Source organism: Podarcis pityusensis (assembly GCF_964106645.2).
Source record: "Podarcis pityusensis genome assembly, chromosome: 2".
Taxonomy (NCBI): Eukaryota; Metazoa; Chordata; class Lepidosauria; order Squamata; family Lacertidae; genus Podarcis; species Podarcis pityusensis.
The window spans coordinates 126,800,091-126,828,058 of NC_138029.1; the positions used below are offsets into that span (position 1 = coordinate 126,800,091).

The following is a 27,968-nucleotide window of genomic DNA, read 5'->3' on the forward strand; positions in this document are numbered from 1 at the left end:
GACACGTGGATCGCATTCACACGATGCATTCAAAAACACTTTACTTTTCTCAACTCTACCATTCCCCCCCCCCCACAAGAAAATCCCCTCCTGGGAACTGTAGTTTGTCAAGGGCTCCGCTGGAACTGGAGCTCCGCGGGGGGACAAATTACATTTCCCGGTATCCTTTGCGGCGGGGAAGTGTTCGTAGCCCCCGGGACTTCGAGGCGACCGCTCTAGGACTACGCTCCCGTCCTGTGTTAAGCCGCCATCTTGGCGGGGGGCGGAAGTGACGCATCCAAAGGCGCTGGCGGCCCGTCTGCGCCTGTGCGGGAAGGAGCGAGACCGCGAGGGATCCTGGGTGACGCGGAGGTGCTGCGGGCGGAAGTTCCTCGGGTTAGAGGTCGGGAGGAGGAGCTTTAGCGGAACGTGAGTCGGGGAGGGGGCAGGTGTTGGGGGTGGGGGCAGAGAGAGAGGGGCAGGTGGGTGGGGGCACCAAGGGGCGAGGAGGGGGCGCCATGGGTGCTGGGGGGGCTGAATGGGGGAGGGGGCTTGTGTGGGGAGGGGGCTCCAGGGGTGCCTGGGGGATCCATTGGAGGAGGTGGGGGAGAAAAGGGAGCTGGGGGGGAGGGACCCTGGGGGGTGGCTGCCCTTTCCCCCCGTCTCCACACACCCAGATGGGGAGGAGGCCAGAAGATGCCCCTGGGAGTTGGGGCGGCCCCTGGGGTGACCCATAGGCAGAGGGCATCTTCACCATGCAGAACTCCCCCCCCCCCGGGTTCAGTGCTCCCACACGGGCTTTTGTTTTGAGGATAGAGACCCCCCTCCCCGCCCAGGAGCTGGTGGCGAGGGGCTGCTCCAAACTGGAGCCCTGAGCGGGATGTAAGCAGAGCCCTTTGACAGCTGGATCTGCCCTGTGTTTTCTCCTAGCTCCTGGGGGCTCCTGGCTTTTCTACCAGCAAAGCTGCACTGGCAGTTACTTGCTTTTTCTGCAGAGAGTGCCACCCGCACCCCTGCTCCTGAGCCAAGTGAGAGGAGGAGGCGATGGCTGAAGCCCTGCAGAAGAAGCTCCAGGGAGAGCTGGAGAAATACCAGCAGCTGCAGAAAGGTAAATTCCACCACCACCTCGCATTATACACACACACACACACACACACACACACACACAGAGCTATTCATAAGAAAGTACAGTGGTGCCCCGCAAGACGAATGCCTCGCAAGACGGAAAACCCGCTAGACGAAAGGGTTTTCCGTTTTTGAGTTGCTTCGCAGGACGAATTTCCCTATGGGCTTGCTTCGCAAGATGAAAATGTCTTGCAAGTCTTGAGATTTTTTTTTCGCTTTTCGCCCCCTTTATCTAATCTGCTAAGCCTTTAATAGCCTTTAATAGCCTTTTAGCAGCTAATCCGCTAAGCCTTTAATAGCCACTAAACCGCTAATAGCGCTAATCCGTTAAGCCGCTAATAGGGTTGCTTCGCAAGACGAAAAAACCGCTAGACGAAGACTCTCGCGGAACGGATTAATTTCGTCTTGCGAGGCACCACTGTATCAGAGCGCCTTAGAATAGCTGTACATGAAACAGTTCTAAAAGTTGAAATCAGACAGCAGAAAAGCTCTCACCAGGTCTTTGAAAGCTGGCTGAACTCCAGTGGCAGGGAGTCCCGCAGGACGGGGCCAATAACTCAAAAGGCTCGGATTCTCCTTGTTGCCAAATGGGCCTCACCAACTTGGGGAATGAACAGCGACACTCCTGCAGGTGGCCTGACTGGGAAATTGGGGTTCAGGCGGTCCCTGAAGCACCCTGGACCCAAGTTGCCCAGGGCTTTGTAAATTAATGCAAGGACATAATTATTATTGTTATTATTATTATTATTATTATTTATTAAATAATTTTTATTATTTATTTATTATTTTATTAAATAATTTATTTAAAACAATACAGCATTAAATATTAAAAACTTCCCTAAACAGGGCTGTCTTCAGATATCTTTTAAAAATAAGATAGCTGCTAATTTCCTTCACATCTGAAGGGAGGGCGTTCCACAGGGCAGGTGCCACCACCGAGGAGGCCCTCTGCCTGGTTCGCTGTAACCTCACTTCTCGCAATGAGGGGACCGCTAGAAGGCCCCTGAACCTGGCTCAGGAAGTGAGTCAGAAGACCACCTCAGAATCCCATTTCCCTGCTCCAGAACGTTATAGCAGCATCTCTCAGTTCTGGGCTTGCGTTTAAAATGTGGGAGTCTTCCCCCCCCCCCATTTCTTATATGTGCTGTCTAGACACCTGTCACGCCTCGACCTCCCACCAAGAAGTAGCTGGGCCCACTTAAAAGTTAAGTTCTTGGAAGTTTTGAAGCACAAGTTGGGCGGCCATCTCTCATGGATGCTTTAGTTGAGATTCCTGCATTGCAGGGGGTTAGACTAGATGACCCTCGGGGTCCCTTCCAATACTATGCTTTTGGGTTGGATTTCATTCATTCCTGTGGAGTGCAGGTCTATGTTGTGTTGGTTCTAATATTTTTCCATGTGTATTCTACACTTTTAACTGTGTGGATTTCCTTTTTTTGTTTGTTTTACTGGGGGGAACTCTTCCTCGTCCCCACTAATAGTAATAGTAATAATAATAATAATAATAATAATAATTTTATAAGCTTTTACAAAGTACAGAAAAAAGGAAAAAATAGCCAAAAATTTAAAACACAAATGATATTCCATATTTCTCTTATTATGACTCCCTTCCCCCTCTTCTTGGGTTCCTTATATTTTATATTATTTCCTGCATTTCCCAATTAAGTTAAATCGTTATTTACAATCTCTTCTACATACATAAGTGTGTGTGTGTGTGTGTGTAAAATGTATACTGCACGTTATTTATATTAAACTTGCTAGCGTCTTTATTTGTTTAGAGTAATTTTGCTTTGTTTAGAGTAAATGATTTCCATTCTTTCTTACGAACTTGATCTTCTTGATTCTTATCATTATTTCGGTGAGCGTTGCCCGTTCTGCATAGTCCATCAATTTCTGTGCCCGTTCTTCTTCCCTGCTTCCAGATATCAGCAAGTGCATGACGGCCCGGCAGAAACTGGAGGCTCAGCTGACCGAGAACAACGTGGTGAAGGAGGTGAGCCCCCGCCCTCCCCCCGCCTTTGCAGAAGCTGCCGCTTGAGCCGCCTCCCTCCCTGCTGACCTTTCCTTCCTCTGCAGGAGCTGGACCTGTTGGATTCGTCCAACACCGTCTACAAGCTGATTGGGCCCGTCTTGGTGAAGCAGGACACAGACGAGGCCAAAGCCACAGTCGCGAAACGGCTGGACTACATCGCAGGGGAGATGTGAGTGCCGCCTCCATCCCGCGGGGATGCTCTGCTACTGCGGTTTTTCATATATATATATATATATATATATATATATATATATACACACACCCACCCACACACCCACAGAGTCATACCTTGGGTTGAAGTTGCTTCAGGTTGAGTACTTTCGGGTTACATTCCACAGCGACCTGGAAGTAACGTGTTCTGCTACTTCCGGGTTTCACCGCTCGCGCATGCGCAGACGCTCAAAATAACGTCCTGCGCAGAAGAGAATAGGGGAAATTGTGTGCGTTTGAAAACATGGGCAGCATTAAGATAAATTCAACAGTGTGCAATAATGGAAAACTGAATTGTTTAGTTTATGTAAAATGTGCAGGGATTTGTACTATGCAAAATGAACCATGGAAAGAGAAGTAGGGAAGTCACTGATATTTTAAGGTTGTTTAAATGAATATTCTAAATTGTTAAACAGAAAATTTATATGTGTGTGTGCGTGTGTGTGTGTGTGTGTGTGTATATATATATATATATATGAGAATGAGAATACAGTGGACACGAAGGTTGCAAACGTGATCCGTGCAGGATGCACGTTTGCAACCTGCAGCGTTCGTAACCCGCAGTGGTGCATCTGCGCATGCATGGGTTGCGATTCGGCGCTTCTGTGCAGGCACAAAATGCGATTTATATATCCTCCATAACCTGAAAAAACGCAGCCTGAAGCGTCTGTAACCTGAGGTATGACTATGTAAAAACATTTTAAAAGCGGAAGAAAACAGCAATAACAAAAAAAAATGGCCATGAAATATAATCAAGGCTACAAAACTATATAAAGTATATGTGAATCCGTGGGTTGCTATGGCTCACTTGCTGTTCGTGATGAGGACTTAAGCAGCTGTGATTCCTGCATTGGGGGGGGGGGCTGGACTAGATGACCCTGGGGGACCCCTTTGCAATTCTATAGCATCTGTGGGACCTTCAGGTTCAGAGACAGGCTGCCGTGGACTTACCTTTGCAAGCAGGGGGGGGGGGGCGTGCCAGGGTTCCACAGGCAGCAGTTGTGGCCACTAATTGAGGTGGTTTGTACAGACATTTTAATGTATTTTTAATCTTTGTGGGAAGTCGCCCAGAGTGGCTGGGGAAACGCAGCCAGATGGGTGGGGTATAAATAATAAATTATTATTATTACAGTGGTACCTCTGGTTACGTACTTAATTCGTTCTGGAGGTCCGTTCTTAACCTGAAACTGTTCTTAACCTGAAGCACCACTTTAGCTAATGGGGCCTCCTGCTGCCACCATGCCGCGGCTGCACGATTTCTGTTCTTATCCTGAAGCAAAGTTCTTAACCCGAGGTAATATTTCTGGGTTAGCGGAGTTTGTAACCTGAAGCGTATGTAACCTGAACCGTATGTAACCCAAGGTACCACTGTATAACCAATTAAAAACTAAAAATAAGATAAAAGGACAGCTGGCTAGCCGCCTCGGGGAGGAGGAGGAGACTGACGTTGACTACGACTTGTCCTTTTATCTTATTTTTAGTTTTTAATTGGTTATACAGTGGTCCGTGTTCCAGCTCTGCTGTCAGAGGGGTCACTTCTCTGAACACGTGTTGCTGGGGATCCCCGAACTGTGGTGTTGGGAGGGCTCTCCGGGTGTCATCCAGCCGAACCCCCTTGCAGTGCGGGGCTTGCATGTTCTCAGCCTCCCCGGGGCTTGTGAAGCCACATGCGCTGACGCCGCCTCCACTGTGTCCTGTCGTTTCAGCAAGCGCTACGAGGGCCAGATGCAGGATTATGAGAAGAAGTCGGACCAGCAGCGGGAGACGCTGGCGCGGCTGCAGCAGGAGTTCCAGAAGGCCCAGGCCAAGGGGGCCGTCAAGGCCTGAGGGGAGTTGGGGGGCCGTTCCTGGACTGTGGGGGGAGGGATGGGGACACGGTTGCGAGGCCTGCTCCGCTGGGCATAAATAAAAGCTAGGGCCAAGTCTCCCAACTCTCTGTCTTTCGCACTCGGACCTCGCCATGCGCAATGGGGAGGGGGAGGCCCCTGGAAAGGAGACATCCCCCCCCCCAACACGAAGCCGACACACAAAATCTGTCCCTGTGGCCTGGTACCCGTGGGGCGTCTTGACCCCATCGCTGCCTCGCGAGGAGCTCTCTATAGGGTCAGGCTGCGGCAGCTTCGAAGGGTGGCTGGTCTGGGATCCTGGAACGGTAGAGTTGGAAGGGGGGACCCCCAGGGCCATCTAGTCCAGCCCCCTGCCAAGGCGGGAGCAGAGCACGTTCTTCGGATGAGACCCTCCTTCGGCCGACAGCCACTTCCGCAAGGGCTGCAGAAAAGCCGAGAAGGATGGGGTTTCTGGCAATTCCCGCTGCACTGGCAGAGCTTTTTAGGAAGCAGGGACATCCGGTTCGCTCTCTAGGGAACGGATGGAAATGTAGAGTTCGGTGGGACCTCGGGGGGTCATCCATTCCAACCGCCTGTTAAGGCAGGAATCTCAGCTAAAGCATTCCTGGTGGATGACCACCCAACCTCTGCTTAAAAACCTCCAAGGAAGGAGAGCCCACTGTGGAACAGCTCTTCCTGTCAGAAATCCTCTTTTATCGTAACCTGAAGCCCTGTGTTCGAGTCCTCCCCTCCAGAGCAGGAGAAAACAACCTTTCTCCCTATTCCATGTGACAGCCCTCGAGATATCTGAAGACAGCTATCATATCTCACATCTCCAGGCTTGGAGATGTCCTGCCCCTCCTCAGGTCTCTAGGGCCAGGCTGCAGCTGCCTGCCTGCTTCTCTGGGGCTGGCAAAGAGCCCTGTGTTGCCCCCTACGTCAGGCTCACCTCCCCGCCAGAGACAGGTGCCTGGGAATGTTTCCAACTTTGCTGCTGTAGGCAAGAAGAGGCGAGAGCCACCTAGAAGCTGGCAGAGGGGATTCTTGGGACACGTCCAAAAGGCCAAGAGGCACCTAAGGACACTTGGTTGTAAACAGAACCTCTGAGCACTTTGTGAAGATGGGCCAAATATTGCCAATTTTTTTTAGTGCACTCTTCACGTCCTCAGAGGTACTCCCATCTCAGTCTGGGTCCCCACGCACAAAGCTTTCCATACCACAAAGCTGCTTTTTATAATAATATTTTATAGAAAGTTTCAGTGTCCCTGATGCAGCCGAGTACAAATGTTTTTAACATTCAAAACATCATTTTTCCTCCAGAGAAAGAGAAAAAAAAGTTATAGGCAGCAGGTAGAAAGTGCTGGTTGCCCGTGGGCGGCGGCAAGGGGCAGGCGGCAGCCCAACCGGTGCAGCTCAGTCCACAGAACATTAAGGAAGGTGTTAAGAGGCTCCCGTGAAGAAGGCGTTTCTTGGGCTGAAACTTAAATAGTATAAAAATATATCGGGGACTCTGCAGAGTTTCAGACATGCTGGTGTGGAGAGACAGGAATTGCCTCCAAAAGTACGCGAAAGACGAGAGCCAATTTGCAAGCTGTTTAGGATCGTATATAAAATGTTAGCTGCGCGGTGAGAAGTAGCAGCCTGCAGGAGAGGAAAAAGTGGGGAAACTCCCAACCTTCCTCATCCTGAGATCGCCTCTGGGGTTTTAAACTACAACTCCCCATCAGGTGCTGGTGGGAACTGTAGTCCAAAAGTCCTGGAGTCTCAGAGCTGTGACATTGGGAGGGGACACCTAGGGTCATCTAGTCCAACCCCCTGCAATTCAGGAACCAGAGTTCAATGATACCTGACAGAAGCCCACCCAACCTCCAATGAATCATAGAATTCAAGTGTTGGAAGGGACCTCCAAGGGCCATCTAGCCTAACCCCACGACAGACGGCCACCCAACCTCGGCTTAAAAACCTTTTAGGAAAGAGAAGGCGGTTCAGAAAGACATTTACGCAGAACCTCCTTTCTCGTAATTTGAAGCCATCGGTTGGGGCTGATGGGAAATTCAGTGCAAAACCCATGGAGGAGATCCCAACCGGAGGGTGGCTGGAGCGGAATTTGCAAAGTGGCTGTCCGTGTAAAACAGCCGCGAAAAGTCACCGTCTTCCCACCAGCATCAGGATTCACAGGTGACGTTTCCCCCTCGCTTTAGGAAGGACAAATTTGGCCCTGGGTCGGGCCGAACCCTTCCCCACAGCCTCACAACATAGCGCCGTCTTTTTTATAAAAGTTAGTGTTAATTTGCACTCAGCGCAGTGTCAAGTGTATCTAAGTGTCACACACACCCTCCCTGAGATATGGGGCAGCTGAGCTTAGCAGAGGGGGCAGTTTGCATCTGGGATCTGTGAGAAACAGCCTCCGACAGGCACAGAATTGCTCCACATTCCCACCGGTCCAAAAAGAGGGAGCTGTCAATGGGGCAATCCGCCAAGCCCTCCCTCCCCGCAGCAGGAAGCGGAGTGTCTCAGGGCCACTTGGCAACCCTCCCATTGAGAGTCAAGGCACTTGGGGCAGGCAGGGTGGGGGAGGTGGGAGGAGCCCAGAGTGAGAGGAGAAGGCGCCCACGGCAAAGAAACAGGAAGCCGGTGGCAACGGCAACAGGAAGCGCACAACGCAGATGGAAACTCTTCCAAGCGCGACACAACATCCGTGTCTTCGACAACGCAGCCTTCCCCCCTGAGCTAGAGGGGAGGGATTTCACTAGAATCGCAGAGTTCGAAGGCCCCTGAGGATCATCCAGTCCAACCCCAGCGGTCCAAGGTGGGACTGCAAACCTTATCGGCCCCATGCTCTACCCGACTGAGCTGTGAACGGCATGATGAAGGAAAGGTGCTGACACTGGAAATCGGACAACGGACTCGGAAACGGAGGATCAGGAGGGGCCCGCAAGGATCATCTAGTCCAGCCCCCCTGAGATGGCGGAATCATAGCTAAAGGATCCCAGGTGGCGCTTAAAAAATGGAGGAGACTCTGCCACCTCCGGTTCCACCATCAAGCGGGAAGTTCTTCCTAACGTTTAGCCGGAATCTCCTTTCTCGTCGTTTGCATCCATCGGATCAGGTCCTGCCCTCAGGTCCAAGCAGTTAAGGACACTGAGTTCCTCAGAGACTCTGGAAAACCAGGGTTCTCCACCAGCCAGAACGGGCCACAGCTCTGCCAACATACTGCCACTTCTGACACCGCGTTGCAACCCTATGCTGTCCCCAGTCTCAAGGGCAGCGTGGGCCGCCAGCCCCGAGCGAGTGGAAACCGAGGCACCGCTCTATCCTCTTGCCGCCCAACTCAAAAGAGGGCCCTGGCTATCTTCCGCCCGGTGGCCTTAATCTTCGGGAAGGTGGCGCTGATCTCCACCCCCTTGGGTGGCGTCGGCTTGGGCTTGGGCGGGGGCGGTGGAGGGGGCGGCTTCTCCCGCGGGCACTTGGGTCGCAGCATGAAGTCCAGGCAGGTGCTGCTCATCGCGTAGAAGACGTTCGCCGTGGTGGGGAAGGCCAGCTCTGCAGGGGTGGTAGGAAGAGAGAGGGCAAGAGAGCGAGGAGGGGTCAAGGTGGAAGAACGAGAGGAACTGCTCATTTTTGGAGTTCCCTAGTGGAAAAGGAATGGCATGCCCAAAGCCAGAACCAGGGACTCCTGGGGGCGCAGCTCATCTCCAATCTTAAAAAAAAACAACCCTCCTCTATTAGCACTGCTTTCCCAGACCTCTGTTGCTCTGCAGCTTTGCAGAACCCGAGCTGCTGTTTTCTTAAAAACCCAAATACAAAGCCGCAAGATTTTTGCCACTTTGTCAACATCAGGAGATGGCTTGATTAGAATCTGCTGACAAACAAGGGGAGGATAATAAAGACTTTGAAGTCCATTGGGCAGCCTTGAAGCAGGGGAAATGTTTAAAAGACACCGTCCTCTGTGCTGCTGTGTTGGAAAAATATTTTTTAAGGAAACATTTACAGTGGTACCTCGGGTTACAGACGCTTCAGGTTACAGACTCCGCTAACCCAGAAATAGTACCTCGGGTTAAGAAATTTGCTTCAGGATGAGAACAGAAATCGTGCTCCGGCGGCGCAGCGGCAGCAGGAGGCCCCATTAGCTAAAGTGGTGCTTCAGGTTAAGAACAGTTTCAGGTTAAGAACGGACTTCCAGAACGAATTAAGTTCTTAACCCGAGGTACCACTGTATAAGCTGCCAGGGAAGCACCGGAAAGCTAATTGTAACCTAAAAACAATTTGACGCACTGCAAAATCCCGCAGGCAGTAGTTAAAACCAGTGGCGTAAATGCTTGCAACAGATTTGGAAGGGACCCCCCAGAGCTCATCTAGTCCAACCCCCTTTGCAATGCAGGATTCACATCCCCTCAGATTCCCCCCTCCCCACTATAAAGCACAGAGATGGGCCTCACCTCGGCCTTCCGGCAGGAGCTGCACCAGTTCATAGTTGGGGGCCAGGACCCGATCCTGGTTGTGCTTCTCCAGCGCCTTCGCGATCACAACCGGCGCCTTGTCTTGGCTCGTGACCTGCAGAGGGCAGGCAGCAATAGCACAGGGAGAGAGAGAGAGAAGAAACAGGATTTTCAGCCTTTGCCAATTGGGTGCCCCTCAGGATTTTTTGGACCAGGGCCGATTGTGAGTTTATTTCATAAAATTTACAGGCCACTGGATTGTAACAAAACAAACAAGCCTCAAAGCCGTTTTGAAAAACAATGAAACTATTGGCAGAAACGGTGTGTAAATAACTATGTAAAACCTTAAAAATGAAACAAAAACCTTTGCGGCAAACTGAGATTAAAACACACCAACGTTCTACGTTATCTGGGTAGGTCTGTCCAAAATAAAAAACGCTTTAGGAGGCGCTGCTAAGATCACAGCAAAGGCTGGGTGCCCATCTGTCGGGGGCGCTTGAGCTGAGATTCTTGCACTGCAGGGGGCTGGACTAGATGATTTTTGGGGTCCCTTCTGATTCTATGGTATCTGCTTGGTGTCACTCATTAGGGAGTTCCACAGTCAGGAGCTGCCATGCCGGAAAATCCATTTTATTACAGATTCAGAACGGGTGTTCCATAGCCCCTGAGAATGGGCCAGTTCAGCCAGTCACAGAATCATATTGAGTTAGTGGGAAGGGACCCCTGAGGGTCATCCAGCCCAGCCCTTGCAGTCTAAGCAGCTGAGTGGCTGCATGTGGGGTCAGGCCACGACACAGATGACCTGGTCCCGCGTCACAGCGCAAAAGAGCTGGCAGGCACCTGGCTGGGGAACCGTAGAGCTGCAGCCCGGGAAGGGCAGTGGTTCTCAACCTGTGGGTCCCCAGATATTGTTGGACTACAACTCCCATCATCCCTGGCCTTGCTAGCTAGGAGTGATGGGAGTTGTAGTTCAACAACATCTGGGGACCCACAGGTTGAGAAAGGCTGCCCTAGGGCCATCTAGGCCAGGCACCCCCAAACTCGGTCCTCCAGACGTTTTGGGACTACAACTCCCATCATCCCTAGCTAACAGGGCCAGTGGTCAGGGATGATGGGAACTGTAGTCCCTCAGTATTTATCACTCCTGTTATACAAAAATCTCCAAATGGGTCCGAATGTCAATGTCTAAAACTCCTGGTAGAGGGCAAGGACCTGGAGATCACGCTAAGGGTGGCCAAATTCTGTGCGACTGCCATAAAACTTAGGAAACAAGCTGTACTGCCAAAATGATTGAGGTTTTAAATGATAATTTTAGGGTATATTTTAGTGATCAAGATTATACACACACACACACACACACACTGCCGCTATACAGTGGTACCTCAGGTTACATACGCTTCAGGTTACATACGCTTCAGGTTACAGACTCCATTAACCCAGAAATAGTACCTCGGGTTAAGAACTTTGCTTCAGGATGATAACAGGAATCGTGCTCCAGCGGCGCAGCTGCAGCAGGAGGCCCCATTAGATAAGTGGTACCTCAGGTTAAGAACAGTTTCAGGTTAAGAACAGACCTCTGGAACAAATTAAGTTCTTAACCAGAGGTACCACTGTATCTGAACTGTCTCTGTTGTACCCAATTGCAATTCAGTGTATCCCTGTTGTGTTTTACAATTTTCCTGATATCGTAAGTAAGCCGGAACTGATCTGTGACCGTAATAACAACATTCATTCCATTGTAGTCCCGAAACATCTGGAGGGCCGAGTTTGGGGGTGCCTGGTCTAGACCAACCTCCTGCCGCGCACGGGGGACAGCTAACGGCTGTTCCTGCGCCCCCCTCCCTGGCCAGGCCCTCTCTTCCCCAGGGGTCCTGCCCCTTCGCTCACCAAGATGCTCTTGTAGAGGGTGCCGTTGTGCAGAGCCATGCTGACGCGGATGATGCGGCAGTCCGAGGGGAGTCCGCTGTCCGGGGCGGGGGCCGTGGGGTAGGCTGACCCACAGGATGCCGAGCGCCGGTGGCCCCGGACGAAGGTGCCCCCCACGGCAGGGGGTGGGGCCAAGCCCTCCGGAGAGGAGGGAGAGGCGTTCTCTGGGGCTGTGTCCAGTGAGGAGACGGACGGCCACTTCATACGCTGGGGAGGCAGCGGGAGGCAAGGGTTAGCGAGGGATGCGTCCTGCTCAGTGCTGTCTACACGGGCCGGCAGCAGCGGGGGACTTCGAGAAATCTCCCCCCACAGTTCTAATATTCACAACGATGCCCCTTTTGGCACAGTTGCTTCTTATGGGTCCTCAGTAGGTACCTCATTTATTTGTTTGTTAAATTTCCACAGGTCCCAGGGCAGTTAACAGCATGAAAAAAAGCAACATAAAAGCACCAACAGGCAGCCGCTGAAAGAGTAAAGTGGCCTCATTCCAAATTCAGGTACTTTTGAAGGTGGCTTACAAATAAAATGGAAACAGATAAAAGCGTCATAGGAAAGACAATTGTGAAAAAGCAATTAAACACAAATAGGTAGGTAGATAAGATACATTAGGGTTGCCATATTTCCAAATGTGAAAATCCGGACAGAGTTGCTGACTTTCTGGAGCTTTTTTTTCCCCTTTCTTTCCCTGGAGCTTTTTTCTGCAGATTTTATCACAGTTTTCATCCCTTTTGCCATACTTCCGGGTTTCCCTCGACATTTTGCTGGTTTCAGGAAAATCCCCCCACCCCCGGACGCCATTTTCCAGGCCCAAATCCCGGAAGCGTCTGGGAAACCCTGGAGGTATGGCAGCCCTAAGATAGAAACCAGATGAGAGATTAAAGGTACAGAAAATCACCGTAAAAGCAGCATAGCACCAGCCCTTTCCTTAAAAACTGATACTAAGCAGGACCCTCGTTCTGCTTACGAAGTGAAAATTCCCGCAGAGCTCACAAATCGCAGCTGGGAAAGGACATCGCCCCGGGCCCCCAACTCACCTGGGTCTGGTGTGGCTGCCCGTGGGGGGTGGGGGAAGCAGGTGGAGGCAGCAGGAGGTCTGGCGGGGCCTGTGGGGAGCTGGGCTTGTCCCACGAGACAAGGGTGCTCATCCCAATCGAGGTGGCCAGGCTGGAGGAGAAAGGAGAAACGTCTGGTGGTTGGGAAAGGACCAGGAGAAGACGTCTCAGCAGGTGAGACCCAGCTCCACCGCGCTAGGGTTTTAAGATTCCAGCTGGACACCTGCGATTTGGACTCTCCTTCATGGGAGCAGAGGTTGGGTGGCCATTTGAGCACCAGCGGTGCTTGAGCTGAGATTCCCGCATTGCAGCGGGTTGGGCTAGATGTCCCTCAGGGGGTCCCCCTTCCAGCTCCACAATTCTATTATTTGAAAAGAAAGCTTCGAAATTAGAGGGCGGGGGGAGAGAAGAGGTGGGGCTGGACTTCCTCTTTCGCTGGAGGTTTCTAAAGCAGAGGACGGGTGGCCAGCTGTCATGGATTCTTTTCTGGCAAGGGGTTGGGCTAGATGTCCCTCGGGGGTCCCTCCCATCTCTCCCGGGCCCTTCCCGCCTCTCACTCTGCGCAGTGGGTGATCACCAGGGTGGGCTTCACGGGGCGGCCAGGGGTCGCTCCTTCCGCAGGCGGCTCGATTGTGCAGGAGAGCTGGTAGCTGGCAGAGAGAAAGAGGGAGAATGTCCGCTTTAAATATTTTACTTTTAATAATAATAATAATAATAATAATAATAATAATTTCCCAGAAGAGAAAACAGCAGCTGTGTTTCAGTCTGTTGCAGCAAAAGCTACAGGACAGGATGCACCCTGCCCCCCATAAACCCCCTAAATCTGTTCCAAACCTCCGGACCAGACTGGGAAGGAGAGGGGCCAAGAAAACCTTCCTTGGAGATTTTGAAGCTGTCTGTCAAGGATTCTATAGCTGAGTTTCCTGCATTGCAAGGGGGCTGGATGGCCCTGCGGAAATCTTGGCACTGACAGGACGCTTTGGTTGACCACTGCCCAGGGTCTTGCGGCATCTTGGAAGCTTGACCCCTTTTTTCTGGAATCAAGATGCCATGGACCGTTGTGGAAAATTCGTCAGGAGTTTCTGAAGGACAGGGTCATAAAATCATAGAATCTTCCGAGTCAGAAGGGACCCAGGGGTCATCCAGTCCAACCCCTGCCTTGCAGGAATCTCGGCTCTAGCCTCCACGACAGAGGCAAGGAAGGAGAGCCCACCGCCTCTCGGGGGAGACCGCTCCACTGTCTGCAGTTATCTCCCGTCTGGAATACTGAAGGTGACCAAACTGCAACTAATCCAGAATGCGGCAGCTAGACTGGTGACTGGGAGCGGCCACCGAGACCACATAACACCAGTCTTGAAAGACCTACATTGGCTTCCAGTACGTTTCCCAGCACAATTCAAAGTGTTGGTGCTGACCTTTCAAGCCCTATGCTTGGCTAAGTAGACCTGAAGGAGCGTCGTTCTGCCCAGACACTGGCCCATCGTTCTGCCCCATCATCCAGCCCAGACACTGAGGTCCAGCGCCGAGGGCCTTCTGGCGGTTCCCTCGCTGTGAGAAGCCAAGTTACAGGGAACCAGGCAGAGGGCCTTCTCGGTGGTGGCGCCTGCCCTGTGGAATGCCCTCCCACCAGATGTCAAAGAGAAGAACAACTACCAGACTTTTAGAAGACATCTGAAGGCAGCCCTGTTTAGGGAAGCTTTTAATGTTTAACAGACCACTGTATTTTAATACTTTGTTGGAAGCCGCCCAGAGTGGCTGGGGAAACCCAGCCAGATGGGCGGGGTATAAATAATAAATTATTTATTAATAATTATTATTATTATTATTATTATTATTATTATTATTATTATTTCACTGCAACGTGAACCGCTCTGAGGTTTACAAATAAAGAGCAGTATACAAACTTTGGGCTTTTGAGGGGTCAGTCTGCATGATATCTGGGGCGTCCCCTCCACAAATTCCAGCTAAACATTTGCAGAAACGGAGGGGCTCAGGGCATGTCAGGGGGGTGGGCCGCGTGACCTCCAGGAACCCCCTTCCAACCGATTTAGGATTCTAGGGCCAAAGAGCAGACTGGGTTTCGGGTGGGATCCTGAGACCCACCTCTGGCCCTCGCTGAGTCGGGGCAGGCGCTGCAGCCATCGCTGGAGGTGCCGGTCGGGGCTCAGGGCGTAGTTGCGGCAGTTGGCCTGCAGGAGTCGCAGCTGGGTGAGGATCTCGAATTCCTATTTTTTGGGAGGGAGTCACAAAGAAAAATGGGCATTAATAATAGAAGGCGCACCCCCCGTTTTTAAGGGGGTGCCCGTTGCATGCTCCTACCCTCTCCCAATGCGGCACGTACCTTGCGGTGCTTCTCAAAGTTGATGTAACCATTCTGCAAAGAGACAGAGTCACAGAATTGTAGATTTAGTCGGACCCCGAGCAACTTGGGGGGGACGAGAGATGTAAATTATTCGCTCATTCATTCATTCATGCCTGCTGCGATTCCCACCCCAAAGTTCTCTCCCAGGGAAGGGACTCCCTGGTTGTCTCTCTGTGCGAGTTGCCGTTCCGTCGTCCTCCTGCCAACCCACCTCTGCATTTGGAGGCAGCTGGGTCACTTCGCCGTAGAATCACAGAAGGGACCTTCCAAGGTCATCCAGCCCACCCTACAAGGCAGCAATCTCCCCCAAAGCCTCTCTGACAGATGGCCATCCAACGTCTGATAAAACCTCCAAGGAAGGAGAGCCCACCGCCTTCCGAGAGAGTTGAGATTCCTGCATTGCAGGGGGTTGGACTGGATGACCCCCGGGGGTCCCTTCAAAACCCAAAATTCTGTAGTTCTACGAGCCTGCTCCCCTGCCAAACGGCCTGCCCGGGGTTGGCGTCTCCCCGCCTGCCACCTGGTCCTTACCTGCAGCCTGTTCCGTGTCGCTGCGTCCAGCATCACCAAGTCCTTGAGGAAGGTGCCCAGGTAGGGGACCACGCCCTGCGGGGAAGAGATCGAGGGAGGGAGGAGGTCAGAGACGGGGACCCCCACATTCCTGGCCCCGCCTGCAGTCCACCCCTCAGCCCTAGCCCGCCTCCCCTCCTCTTGAAGTCTGGGTACCACAGGGCGATGCTCCAAAGATCTCCGCTGCTGCCTGCGCTGGATCGGGTCTGCCCCAGCTCCTCGAGGGTAGCCATCCTGTGGGGAGCAGGAGAAGAGAAGAGAGGGGTGGGCTTTAAAAAAAGGAACCTATCAGTGAACGTTGCAATTCAGAACTGCATCATTTTAGGATAATTGCATGACGAAATGTGCAAATTGGCCCAAATTGCATTCAAAAACGTGTTCAGTGGGAGGATATCAGGAGACTCCCTCGAAAGGTGAACGTCTCTCCCCCATTGGAGGTTTTCAAGCAGAGGCCTAGGACCCTCGTACCTATGGGACCACCTCTCCCGGTATGCCCCACAGAGGACCTTAAGGTCCATAAACAACAACACCCTAGAGGTCCCGGGCCCTAAGGAAGTCAGATTAGCCTCAACCAGAGCCAGGGCCTTTTCAGCACTGGCTCCAGCCTGGTGGAACGCTCTGTCTCATGAGACCCGGGCCCTGCGGGATCTGATTTCTTTCCGCAGGGCCTGTAAGACAGAGCTGTTCCGCCTGGCCTTTGGCTTGGAATCAACTTGATCCCCTTCCCCTCTTTCCTTTCTCCTTCTGTGATGCAACTCCCATTCGGGGACTTCCCTGGCTTTTTTCTGGCCCACGTAGGACCAGTCTGGATAGTTGGCCTTGGTGAAGACTTGACTTTTTCATTCCCCAAAAGTCTTTGATTTGAGTTCCTACTGAAATGAGGCTGCATTTTAATGCTGTATTTTAATCTTGTTTTTAAGTTGTATTTTATTCAATTGTTTTTATACCTGGTGTTAGCTGACCTGAGCCCGGGCTTGGCTGAGGAGGGCAGGGTATAAATAATTTTTTTTTATTATTATTATTATAGAGGCTGGATGGCCGTCTGCCAGGGACTCTTTCGCTGCAGTTCCTACAAAGCCCTGAGTCTCAGGCCATGTCCCGGATTTCGGAGACAAGCAGAGGAACACTTGACACACCCCATCCGGTTTTGCTTCGGCACCTGAACTTCAATGTTTGTTTTCACGGGCTGTTATCTTTCCTGTGTTCCCTTTCCGCTCGTGAGGAGCCGCCTCGGAAGAGTTTGTTGCCCGGAAAGTGAGGACTGTAAGCACCGATGGTGCAAAAACAAACAAGCCGAGTGAGAAGGTTGGCTCAGAGATGCAAGGGATTTCCTCAGGATAGGATATGCAATAGATTAGGAACTGCAGTTCGCAAAAAGTCAAAGCCCTGAACATTTTTATGCCAGGGGAAAGCCAGTGTGTGGGGGTTTAAAAGTCCACCAGACATCGAGAGCCAAGGTAGTACAGTGGTTAGAGTGACAGAATGCGACCTGGGAGAGAATCATAGAATCTTAAAGCTGGAAGGGATCCATGGGTCATCTAGTCCAACCCCCTGCAATGCGGGAATCTCAGCTAAAGCATCCATGACAGATGGCCACCCAACCTCTGCTTTAAAATCTCCAAGGAAAGAGAGTCCACCACCTCTCATGGCAGTCTGTTCCACTGTCAATCAGCTCTTACTGTCAGAAAGTTTTTTCGTATATTGGAATCTCCTTTCTTGTAACCTGAAGCCATGGGTTCGAGTCCTACCCTCCGGAGCAGGATAAAACAAGCATGCTCCCTCCTCCATGGGACAGCCCTTAAGATATAGTTTCCCCTCAAGTCTTCTCTTTCCCAGGCTAAACATCCCCAGCTCCTTCAACTGTTCCTCATCAGGCCTGGCTTCCAGACCCTCGACCATCTTGGTCGCCCTCCTCTGCACGCCTTCCAGCTCGCCAACAGCCTTAAATTGTGGTGCCCAGAACTGGACACTGTACTCCAAGTTTGGTCTGACTAAATCAGAATAGTGGGACTCTCACTTCCCTTGATCTGGACACTAGACTTGATGCAGCCTAGAATCGCATTAGCTTTTTTTGCTGCTGCATCACTCTGTGGACTCATGTTCAGCTTGTGATTCACCAAGACCCCTAGATCCTTCTCACATGTATTACTATTAAGCCAGGTGTGCCCCATCCTCTATTTGTGCATCCGGTTCTTCCTGCCTAAGTGCAGGATCTGACATTTGTCCCTGTTGAAATTCATTTTGTTAGCCTGGGCCCAGTTCTCCAATCTGTTACAGTCATTTTGGATCCCGATTCTGCGGAGAACGTGGAATAAATACCTGGAAGAGGAGCCTCCTGCTCTGGCTGTAGTTGTCCTCCTCCGAGCAGACGGCGCTCAGCTCCTCATAGCAGCGGAGGGAGTCCCTGGGGGGGGGGAGAGAAGAAGAGTAGGGCAGTCTCAAAAGGGAACCCCCTCCCTCAACCCACCCCAGCACTAAAATACGACAGAGACAACAGGTCAGCCAGGCCACCTTTAATGGGCTGCGCCCAGAAATGGAAACAAGAGGAGATTCCGACAGAAGAAGAATGGCAAACAAAATTAATGAACTGTGCAGAACTGGATAAAATGACAGGAAGGATTCAAAACCTGTGGGACCAGAGATTTACAGAAGATTGGAAGAAATATACAAACTATTTGAAGAGCAACTGTATTACCAACAAATTACGCTAGTAGGACTACAAGAAGCTGTGTAAGGAGAAATCTGTGAAGCGTTGCAAATTAGAGAAAGAACAGTGATATTTGTTATGAATTAAATGTAATGGAAGAAGTGGGAAATGTGCATTTAGAGATTAGATTGGAAAATTTTCAGAGAAGGTTGATGGAAGTAAAAAGAAATTGTATAAGATGTCAATATATGTTTAAATATGCTGGAAATTAATAAAAAATTATATAAAAAGAAGAAGTTTAATGGGCTGCACCCCGCCTAAGAGGGATCGGGCTTGTGTGTTTGTAGGGACCTCCCTAGACACCTCTGCTGCATTGGTTAGCTGTGATTCTGGGGTTGGACTAGATGACCCAGAGGTGTCTCAACCAACCCTACAATTCCAGAAGGTGCCTGGCAGGGAAGAGAAGCGCTTTGGGAGGAGAACCTAAGGACCTGGGCAAGAAGAGGGGAATGGCCGGGGCGGATGACAGCCTGGTTTTTGTTGCTGCCAGGAAGAAGCTCAGGGTCTCAGAGACGGGTGTGTGTGTGTGTGTGTGTGTGTGTGTGTTTCTGCGAGGGGAAGGAGCTCTGAATCAGAGGATCGGGGCCCACCTGGATGTCTCCTCCCAAGTCCTCTTGAGGCGATGCAAAGGGGTGGACTTCAGCGCAGAGACGACGGCATAGAGAGAGGAGAAGTTGCGGAGGAGAAAACACTCCTGGGATGGGAAAGAGAAAATAAGGAAAGGGTCTGTCAACCGCCTTCCTGGGAGGTTTTTATGCAAAGGCTACATGTTTAAATCTCAACAACAACGACAAATGCAGCTTATAAACATTCCAAACAAATAGATAAAGCAGGAGTTGGCAAACATTGCTCCATGGACCCAGAAACGTTGCTGTTGTTTGTTTATTGTTATTATTATTCCTGCCTTCCCATTCCAACTCCACGACTGCATTCTGGATTGCTCAGTCGGTAGAGCACAAGACTCTGAGAATCTGAGGGTCACGCGTTCGAGTCCCGCGTTGGGCAAAAGATTCCTGCATTGCAGAGTGTAGGGGTGCAAATATCCAGAGTGGGGGGGGTCAGGTGGGATTGCTATGAGGAATTATGAAAAATGAAGTAAGCCATTGTGTCCGCAATGCGTTGACTGGGTTTGATTCATTGACAACAGTTTCTGATCGAATCCCCCAGGCCTCTCCACCTTGGCCATTTGCTTTCTCTACGCCTGACAGGCACGTATAAGCATTCTGAACCACAGGCCAGTTGCTTCATCAGGAATCCTCAGTACATAAAGTTAGTAGGTTACTTTGATGTAGTTTAATCTTTAGATAGATCTTAAGGGCCAGGAAGAGAGTTCACAAGGAGATGGCAAATACTGCCATCCTAACTCCTGTTTATGACCTCCAGGGTTTTGCTGAATGCATTCCTCTAGTCCTGTTTAATTTACTCTCAGATATGTATGCATGCTCAAAGTAGTCTTTGTAGTTAAAAGAATTTCTTTTAACCCCCCACGTGGGGGGTTTTGAAATGCTCAGAGGAAATCTGATTGATTCTTACGAACACTGTGTAAAAAGTTCTTTTGTGAATAAAACGACCTGGGCCAAGGGGTGGACAGAGGAGAATTATTATTATTGGCACCTCCTCACAGAGTCTTGCTGGTAAAGCCTCGGGTGTATTTTATTAATCAGAATCCAATCCTTGCTTGCTTTGGGAAAGCTACAGCAGAGGGCTGGGCTGGATGACCCTTGGGTGGCCCATTCCAACCCTAACCGTCCGATGGTTCTATGAATTCCATCATTCTGTTACGATTTCAGCTTAATCCAGCACGAAGCCGGAAAGGGGCAGAAGGAACCGAGACTCCCTCCTTGTGAGGAGGACCCACCTCTGCCACGCGGATCCACTTCTCCAGCAGCCGCGCCCTCTGCGCCGCCCGCAGCTCCGTGTCGCCCAGGCAGGAGGAGACGACGGCGTTGGCCACGCGGTTGAACTGGGCCACGGTGGCGCGGACGGAGGGGCAGGCCCCCTCGTGGCCCCTCTTGTCCCGCTGCGACCACAGCTGGCCCTGGCACTCGTGGGGCACCAGGCGCAGGAAGAGCTCCTGCGGGGAGAGAAGAAACTGAAGGGGGGGAGGAAGAGAGGAGAACCCCCCCAAAAGCCCCCAATCCCTGGCAGGCTGGCTTAAAAGGAACCCGAAACCTGTGCCCCTCAAAGGCAGGCTGGGCAAATGGCGAGGGATTCTCTGACCAGGAAGAACAGCTTCTGTTATTTTACTATTAATTATTATTATTATTATTATTATTATTATTATTATTATTATTAATTTTTTACCAACCACCCAAACACAAACAGTGAAACCCCCCCAGGCGGCTGATACATGTGGTATACAATATTCAATAATATACATTTTAAATAATATACATATTCAAATCAACCATATGTACACTTCTAAATGCCTTAACATTCCTCCCTCCACAAGGTTTATTTAACTTTTAACATTTCAATTGCCCCAATAATTCAATATCTTCTCAGACCAATCCTCCTCTTTCTCACTGACCAAGAACAGCTTTCGTTGGTGGAAAGCAAAACCTCCCAAGTCTCCAGTCCTCATGCCCGAAGAGGTGGAGGGTGGGCTGTGACAGAGGCGGAACGAGGGTTGTGGAGCTCATCCAGACCCCCTGCAGGATCCCCCCAGGCCCTCTCCCCTGCCCCCCCCCCCGTCACACTCACAGCATCCTGCGCGGTGAGATGAGCGGCCACGTCTTCCGCCTGGAGCCCCAGGATGTAGTGGGGGTCTGGGGGCCCTTCGTCCGTGATGCCCTCGTCCTCACGGGAGTCCTCCTGGCCCTTGTGGGCTCCCTCTTGGCCGGCCGCCAGGAGGGTCTTCTCAGGGTCCGATCCGCTACCCAGCGCCCAGCGTAGCCAGGCTCCCAGCTGCTCCTTCAGGCCAGCGTCCAACCCCACAAAGTCCTCCGGGTACCCGTCCAGCCAGGAGCACAGCAGAGACCCCAGGGCCCTGGGGGGAGGGGAAAGGGGGGAGTCTGTGACTGCTGGGATCCCAGGAAGGCCCCCCCCCGCACAGCAGCCAGTCAGAGAGGCCCATTATGGGAAATGGGCAAGTGGGATTCGAACCCCCAAGAGCCCTCTCTCCCTTTCTGTGGTTTCCAGCATAGAATCATAGAATCGTTGGAAGGGGCCTGCTGGTCATCTAGTCCAACCCCGTTTTCCTCCAGGTGTATCGGCCTCTTCTTCGCCTTTCCTCCGAATGAAAAAGCCCCAAAGAGATGGCTCAGTCCGTAGCTCTCAGAGTCGTGAGTTCCCACCATGGGGGAAAGATTCCTGAATTGCATTTGACTACATTGCAGAGAGGCATAGGTCAATTCTGTATCCAGGGCAGCTGTCTCCCAGCTCCATCTGATACGCAGGATGAGACCCTACCTGCCCGCGGACTGTCTCGCCAGAGTGGTGCATGCCCTAGTTCTCTCTCGCTTGGACTACTGCAATGCGCTCTCCGTGGGGCTCCCTTTGAAGGTGACCCGGAAACTACAACTAATCCAGAATGCGGCAGCCAGACTGGTGACTGGGAGCGGCCGCCAGAACCACATAGCATCAGTCTTGAAAGACCTACATTGGCTCCCAGGACGTTTCCGAGCACAATTCAGAGTGTTGGTGCTGACCTTTAAAGCCCTAAACAGCCCAGTAAACCTGAAGGAGCATCTCCACCCCGGACACCTGGGTCCCTCTCCCGAGGGCCTTCTGGCGGTTCTCTCCCTGCAAGAAGTGAGGTTGCAGGGAACCAGGCAGAGGGCCTTCTCGGTGGTGGCGCCTGTCCTGTGGAACGCCCTCCCACCAGATGTCAAGGAAATAAACAACTATCTGACTTTCAGAAGACATCTGAAGGCAGCCTGGTTCAGGGAAGTTTTGACGTTTTATTCTCTTTTTAATGCTCTTTTGAAAGCCGCCCAGAGTGGCTGGGGAAACCCAGCCAGATGGGCGGGGTAATAATAATAATAATAATAATAATAATAATAATAATAATTACTATTATTATTATTATTATTTGACTGGATCCCTCTGGTGTCCCTCCAAACTCTCCCATTCTATGGCTCTATGACCTTTCCAGTTGCCCTGTTCTGAACCCGTCTCAGAGACACCCTACCCTCCCAGATCAGGGAGTCTCTGGTGACTCACTCGTGCGAGGGAGCCAAGCCCACGTGCCCTGGCCTCGCCCCCGCCCCCCACCCCATTCCACGTGGCTCACCGCCAATCCCTCCCGGGAGCCCACGGCAAGACCAGACGCAGCCGGCAAGTGCCTCGTCTCTCCGGAGGGCGTTTCAGGGAGGGTGTCGTCTCCCGCACCCGCTTTCCACTGAAGGCTCAAAGGAGCAGCCCTGCTTGACCCTCTCCTGACCTAATGTCCTATCTCCGAAAGGGGACAGCCCAGGAGGACAGTCTCCCAGGCCAGCAGAAAATATCTATATTCTGCAAGCCGGGGGCAACGGGGGCAATGACTGGCTATTTTTGTGTTTGTTTGGCTTTTTTTTTCTTAAACTACTTATTTGTGTTTTAATCTTGTATTTTTATCTAGTGAATTGCCCTGAAAGCTTTTGATGGATGATATATACCGTATTTTTCGCTCTATAACACACACCCGACCATAACACGCATGTAGTTTTTAGAGGAGGAAAACAAGAAAAGAAATATTCTAAACGAAACAGTGGATGTATGATTTTTGTGGTTCATGCTGTGGCCACAGACATGTGATCTGACAGTGAGTTTGGAGTAGCCCAATGCAAAAATCCTGAGGATCCATGTGGATCCATGCTTTGTAACCACGTTTTTGCACCACTGCGGCCCCAGGCAACAGTGGGTGCGTGATTTTTTTGGTGCAAGATGTAGCCATGGACATATTATGTGATCTGATGGTGAATTTGGGGTGTCCCAGTGCAAAAATCCTGAGGATCCATGTGGATCCGTGCTTTGTAACCACGTTTTAAGTGGGGAGGGAAGGAAAAGCACTCAAGGGACAAGGAGAAGGATGCTACTAATAATGCAGAAGAGGGGTTTAAGGGGAGAAGGAGCACGCCTGGGGTGTGTGGAGAAGGATGCTACTAATAATGAAGAAGAGGGGTATAAGGGGAGAAGGCTCCTCTCCTCTCCCACTTTGCTCCTTTAAAGCAAGCAGGCTCTGCTTTTCTCCCTCCTCCCCGCTCATCCCCGGCTTAGCGAGCTGAAAAACTTTGCTGCTATTTAGCGAGCTGAGTGGGGAGGAGAGAGGGACAGAGAGCCTGCTTGCTTTAAAGGAGCCAACCGGACAGGAGCCGCTTACACTCGTGTAAGCGGCTCCTCTCCTCTCCCGCTTTGCTCCTTTAAAGCAAGCAGGCTCTCTGTCCCTCTCTCCTCCCCACTCAGCGGCTCTTCTCCCGCTTTGCTGTTTCAAAGCGAGCCACGGAGGAGGGAAGGAAGGGGAACCATGGATCCTCTGCTCACGACTGCAGCAGATCCCCCCCGCCACCCCTAGGCATTCCCTCCATAACACGCACGGACATTTCCCCTTACTTTCTAGGAGGAAAAAAGTGAGTGTTATGGTGCAAAAAATACGGTAAATCCTAATCCTAATAATGGAATAGATGTAAATCCTTCATCAGTGGTGAACTGATGGATGGTTTTTTATTTATTTATTAAAAATATGTATATACCAACCTATCATTAAAAAAAAGAGGTTTACAACAAGATAACAAGGTAACTTTTTAACATGGTCTTGTGAGAAGAAGGTTTTATTGCTATAAACGTATTGGATTATCCTTTTTGTATGATACAAAGCTGTACAAATATTTTCACCAAGGCGTAAACAAGCGGGATTTACTCCTGAGTAGACATGCGAGAGCCACTTCGGGAGGTTGCAGGGCCACCTGTCCTAGATGCTTTCGCTGAGATCCCTGCCTGTCGGGGGCTGGACTAGATGACCACAGGGGGAACCCCTTCCAACTCTACCCTTCTCTGTTTCTAAGTATGTGAGGCCGTTCAGAAGCAAGGCTGGAGACGGAGCTCAAACCCGGAACCCAAAGGCTTGCGACGACCACTGTGCCTCTGAGCATGTGCCGAGTTCGGGGACCTCTCAGGTTCCCGCACGGCAAGGGGTTGGGCTAGATGACCGCCAGGGGGCCTTCCAGTGCTACGATTCAATGACCTTACCCAGTTCATAATCATAACACCAACACAGGCAGCCATCCTTCTGGCAGAGAGAGGAGAGAGTCCAGAAGCAGCTTAGGAATTAGCTCGGAAAATGGGATTTGGGCTGCGGAGGGGGATATTTCTTTTGCGGAGGGGGCTGTTATTAAGTGCTCAGGGGAGCAGGGAAAAGGAAGCAGGCACCCACTCACCGCTGAAGGTCTGCTGTTTCCGGGGTAGCGTCTGAACTCGAACCCACAACCGCCTGCAGCCTGTGGGGGGGGTGTTGAGAAAAACCAAGGGACTCAATAAATTAAGTAATCCTTCTACTCTCTTACCCTGCCAGGGACCCGCCACCTCTCCACAGCCTCAGGCGGCTGCCCAGCAGGCAGAAACCCAACCGGTGATGTTCTGTTCTTACCATGAAAACTCAGCAATGTTAAAGATGCCGCACAAGCTGCACCTGCTGGGTTTCCGCCTGCGGACCAAACAAACAGCACTGCCAACGTTTCCCCCCCCCCCCCAGACCATCTCCCCTCCATTGCAAACCTCTCAAGCAGGAACCCCAGGACCAGGCCGGTCGTGGCGAACGTCCGGTAGGTGGCCAGGAAGGCCGGCACGTAGCAGGTGTCCCCGAGCAAAGGGGCTTCCAGAAGGTGCCTGACCAGGCGGGGCAGTGATCCAGCCTTCAGCACCCGAGAGTGACCGGCCGGGGACCCCAACACCCCCAGCGCCGAGGCATCAGCAGCCCCCGGGGGACCAGAGGCGCTTGGCAGGTCCTCGCCCTGTGGGGGGGGGCAGAAAAAGAAAGGGGTGGGCTCCAATGACAAGGAAGGAGGCTCGGTTTGTGAGCTGCAAGTTGTGGATTTCTTAGCAGTGGTTCCCTGCACAGCCGGCGGGTTGAGCTGGATGACCTCTGGGGGATCCCAACCAATTTTTCAATTTTATGTAAACAGAGGCAGCCGCTGCCTCCTCATCCTAATCTGGCCTGTGGAGGGCAGGGCACGCCATTCCCTTGCCTGGCTTGCGCACCATCAGGGCCTCTAACTGTTGCACAGCAGGCAGAAATTCAACAGGTGACGCTTCACCAAATACCACGAAAACTCAGCAATGTAAGTGATACGCCTTTTAACTACGCTTCTCTTCCTTTGGCAATATACACCCCCACCCACCCCCCAGGCATGGGGCACGACTTACCCCAGAGAACAGGCTGGCTTTGTTGGCGCCCCCTGGCAGACGAGAGCTGACGGTGTAGATGGCGCCTTCCTCCTTCTCCTCCCACAAGGTCACTGGGGGCTGCGGTGGAGGGAGAAAAAAAGGCATTTCAGCCCGGGTGCAATTCCTGCCCACCCCCCAAAGTTGCCACCAGAGTGCTCCTTCATTTATGTCTATTTATTTGTGGGTCTGCGGCATTTCCGTCCCTCAGGCCTCCCCCTCAACAACCCTGAGAGGGAGGCCAGGCTGGGAGAAGGCAGCCTGCCAGGATTTGAACCCAAGTCCTCAAACCACGGCACCACCTTGGCTTCTGACACCCCCCCCCATAAAACCCTCCGAGCCTTACCTTCACAGGCAGGCAGTACCAACGGGTGCGGGTGAGGATCCCCCCCTCTGCGGAGCCCCCTCCCGGCTCCAGGCAGCCCCCCAGGCGGAGGAAGACCTTCATGGGGGTGGCAGATCACCCCTCCCTTTGCACCCCTCCTGCCCCCAGCTGGAGAAAGTGGGGGGTGTCCTCTTTGCTGCAGAAGATGGGCAGAAAGAGGGTTGGGATGGGGGGGCCCAGGCTGAACTCCTGGCCCCCCACCCAGGCCTCGTGTGTGTTTCTCTCCTGCCTCCCTTTCGGTGTCGATTCCTCTCCTTCCGCTTCGCAGGATTGGGCCCGGCCCCTTCCCCGCCCTGCAGAGGACTTCCCCAAAAACAGGCCGAACCAGATTCCACTTCTCTCTCTCAGCCAACCCCCCCAACAACAACAACAGGGCCTTTGCCTGGAAGCCCCGCCATACACCTGCACACCTAGGCAGCAGGCAGGCAGGCCGGAGTCCAACAGGTGCAGCTGCCAGCTGGGAAGGCGTGCCCACAACACCGGATCAAAGGTGCTCGCCTCCAGAGACGGAGCTTTGTCACCCGGGCAACGGAGCCACACCGTGGGTCAATAGAGAGCAGCAGGCAGACACGCAAACACACACGCACACACACACACACACACACACACACACACAAAAACACGCGCACGCACCTGTCCCAGCCTGCACACCGGCAATGCAAACAGACGCACTGCGCCAACCCTGCAGTGAAGGCCGGCAGAGGAGGAGGGGGGCAGCGCGATCACGACCCCCAAGCGGACCAGCCCCACACAATGAGGCGGGCGGGGGGGCTCCTGTCTGCAAAGGGGGGTCACCTCTGGAAGCAGCCGGTGGGGGTTGGACTAGATGACCCTGGGCAATGCTGGGATTGGCCAGAGGTTTTTAAACAGGGCTTTGTAAGGGACCGTGGCTAGGGCTGAGCTGGATGACCCCGGGGTTCCCTTCTATGGCTCGTGGGCACGGGCGAGGGAACTCTTGAACCCAGTACCTGCCAAGCATACCCGCAGAGAGTAACTCCTGCATGCGTCCCCCCCTCAACAAACACCTCCCTGCTGCTACTGACCTGCTCAGGAATTGGGGGTCCTCCGCGCTCCGACTCGGGGGTCCTGCTCCGGAAAGCGCTGAGGGTCACACCGGCGTCGCCTCCCCCGTCCAGCAGGTGGCGAAGAGAACGGGGGAACATCCGGACCCCTCCCCTCACGCCCGAGGGCAGCTGGGGGGGGGAGAGAAGCAGGGGAGGGGGTGTTTTTCCCCATGGTTGTTTTTTTGGGGGGGGTCTCCCACCGTATTGCCCGTTTTCACCCCAAACCCTAGCTGCAAACGCGCCTCCTCTTAAGGGTGCTTGCGACGAGGGTCCCACAGGCAAAAATCCCACCCCAAAACTTTGTTTTTTAAACACCCTCAGCCCCTAAACCGCTTGCAAGAAACTCTTGCCTCCTTCCCTCCGTTAACTTGCACGGGGTTGGAATGGATGACCCCTGGGGTCCCCGCCCTCCAACTCCACTCCAGCTCCTGCTGATGATGCCTCGCCCCCCCCTCCCATGGGGGCCAGCCCTCTCCCTGCTGGGTCTCACCTGGGTGCTGGAGGGCAGGACCCCATGGGGTGCTGCTGGGCTGCAGGGCAGGGACCCAGGAGTGCCCCGTTGCTTTCCCAGGCGCCGGCCAAGGGAGGGGGCAGGATGGAAAGTCCGGAAGCGGAGCCAGCTGGGAGCGGAGCCAGGGACAAAGTGAAGGCAGGGGAAACCGGAGCCGGACTCCCTGGGAGCGGAGCCAGGAGACTGGGGAAAGCCCGGGACTGGATTCCGCCTCGGGAAGGGAGCGGGAGAGGCTGGCGGAGCCGGAGCGCCGAGTAGAGGAAGCCCTGAGCAGCCCCAAACCACGGAACTGGAGTTTGCCCAGGAATGGCTAGGGGAGATCTGGAATCGGAGTCAGGAAGCAGAAGGAAAACCTGGAACCGGCCTTCACGGACTGAGGGTGGCAGGTGCAGAGCCCAGAGGGGAAGTCGATGCAAACGAG

General features: G+C 52.6%; 2 protein-coding genes across 4 annotated transcripts; one reads left to right on the forward strand and one right to left on the reverse strand.

Annotated features, from left to right (window-relative positions):
* The first annotated feature begins 251 nt into the window (after positions 1-251).
* PFDN6 (prefoldin subunit 6) lies at positions 252-7,441 on the forward strand. 2 transcript variants are annotated; one of them, XM_080993508.1, is made up of 5 exons: positions 252-408; positions 975-1,087; positions 3,027-3,097; positions 3,181-3,305; positions 5,053-7,441. In XM_080993508.1, exons 2-5 carry the CDS (start codon positions 1,024-1,026, stop codon positions 5,171-5,173), a joined length of 381 nt encoding a protein of 126 aa, XP_080849634.1. In that variant the 5' UTR covers positions 252-408; positions 975-1,023; the 3' UTR covers positions 5,174-7,441. The 2 variants fall into 2 exon arrangements, with proteins under 2 accessions (XP_080849634.1, XP_080849633.1); XM_080993507.1 differs by having other exon boundaries at positions 257-408; positions 910-1,087.
* RGL2 (ral guanine nucleotide dissociation stimulator like 2) lies at positions 6,398-27,759 on the reverse strand. 2 transcript variants are annotated; one of them, XM_080993505.1, is made up of 18 exons: positions 27,527-27,759; positions 27,016-27,165; positions 25,570-25,668; positions 24,922-25,157; positions 24,585-24,644; positions 20,932-21,217; positions 20,087-20,302; positions 18,819-18,922; positions 17,841-17,925; positions 15,678-15,755; positions 15,483-15,557; positions 14,931-14,963; positions 14,693-14,814; positions 13,147-13,239; positions 12,572-12,701; positions 11,499-11,744; positions 9,612-9,726; positions 6,398-8,715 (listed from the first exon to the last, which is right to left on the reverse strand). In XM_080993505.1, exons 2-18 carry the CDS (start codon positions 27,133-27,135, stop codon positions 8,504-8,506), a joined length of 2,310 nt encoding a protein of 769 aa, XP_080849631.1. In that variant the 5' UTR covers positions 27,136-27,165; positions 27,527-27,759; the 3' UTR covers positions 6,398-8,503. The 2 variants fall into 2 exon arrangements, with proteins under 2 accessions (XP_080849631.1, XP_080849632.1); XM_080993506.1 differs by lacking the exons at positions 27,016-27,165; positions 27,527-27,759 and adding an exon at positions 25,934-26,298.
* Positions 27,760-27,968: the final 209 nt, after the last annotated feature.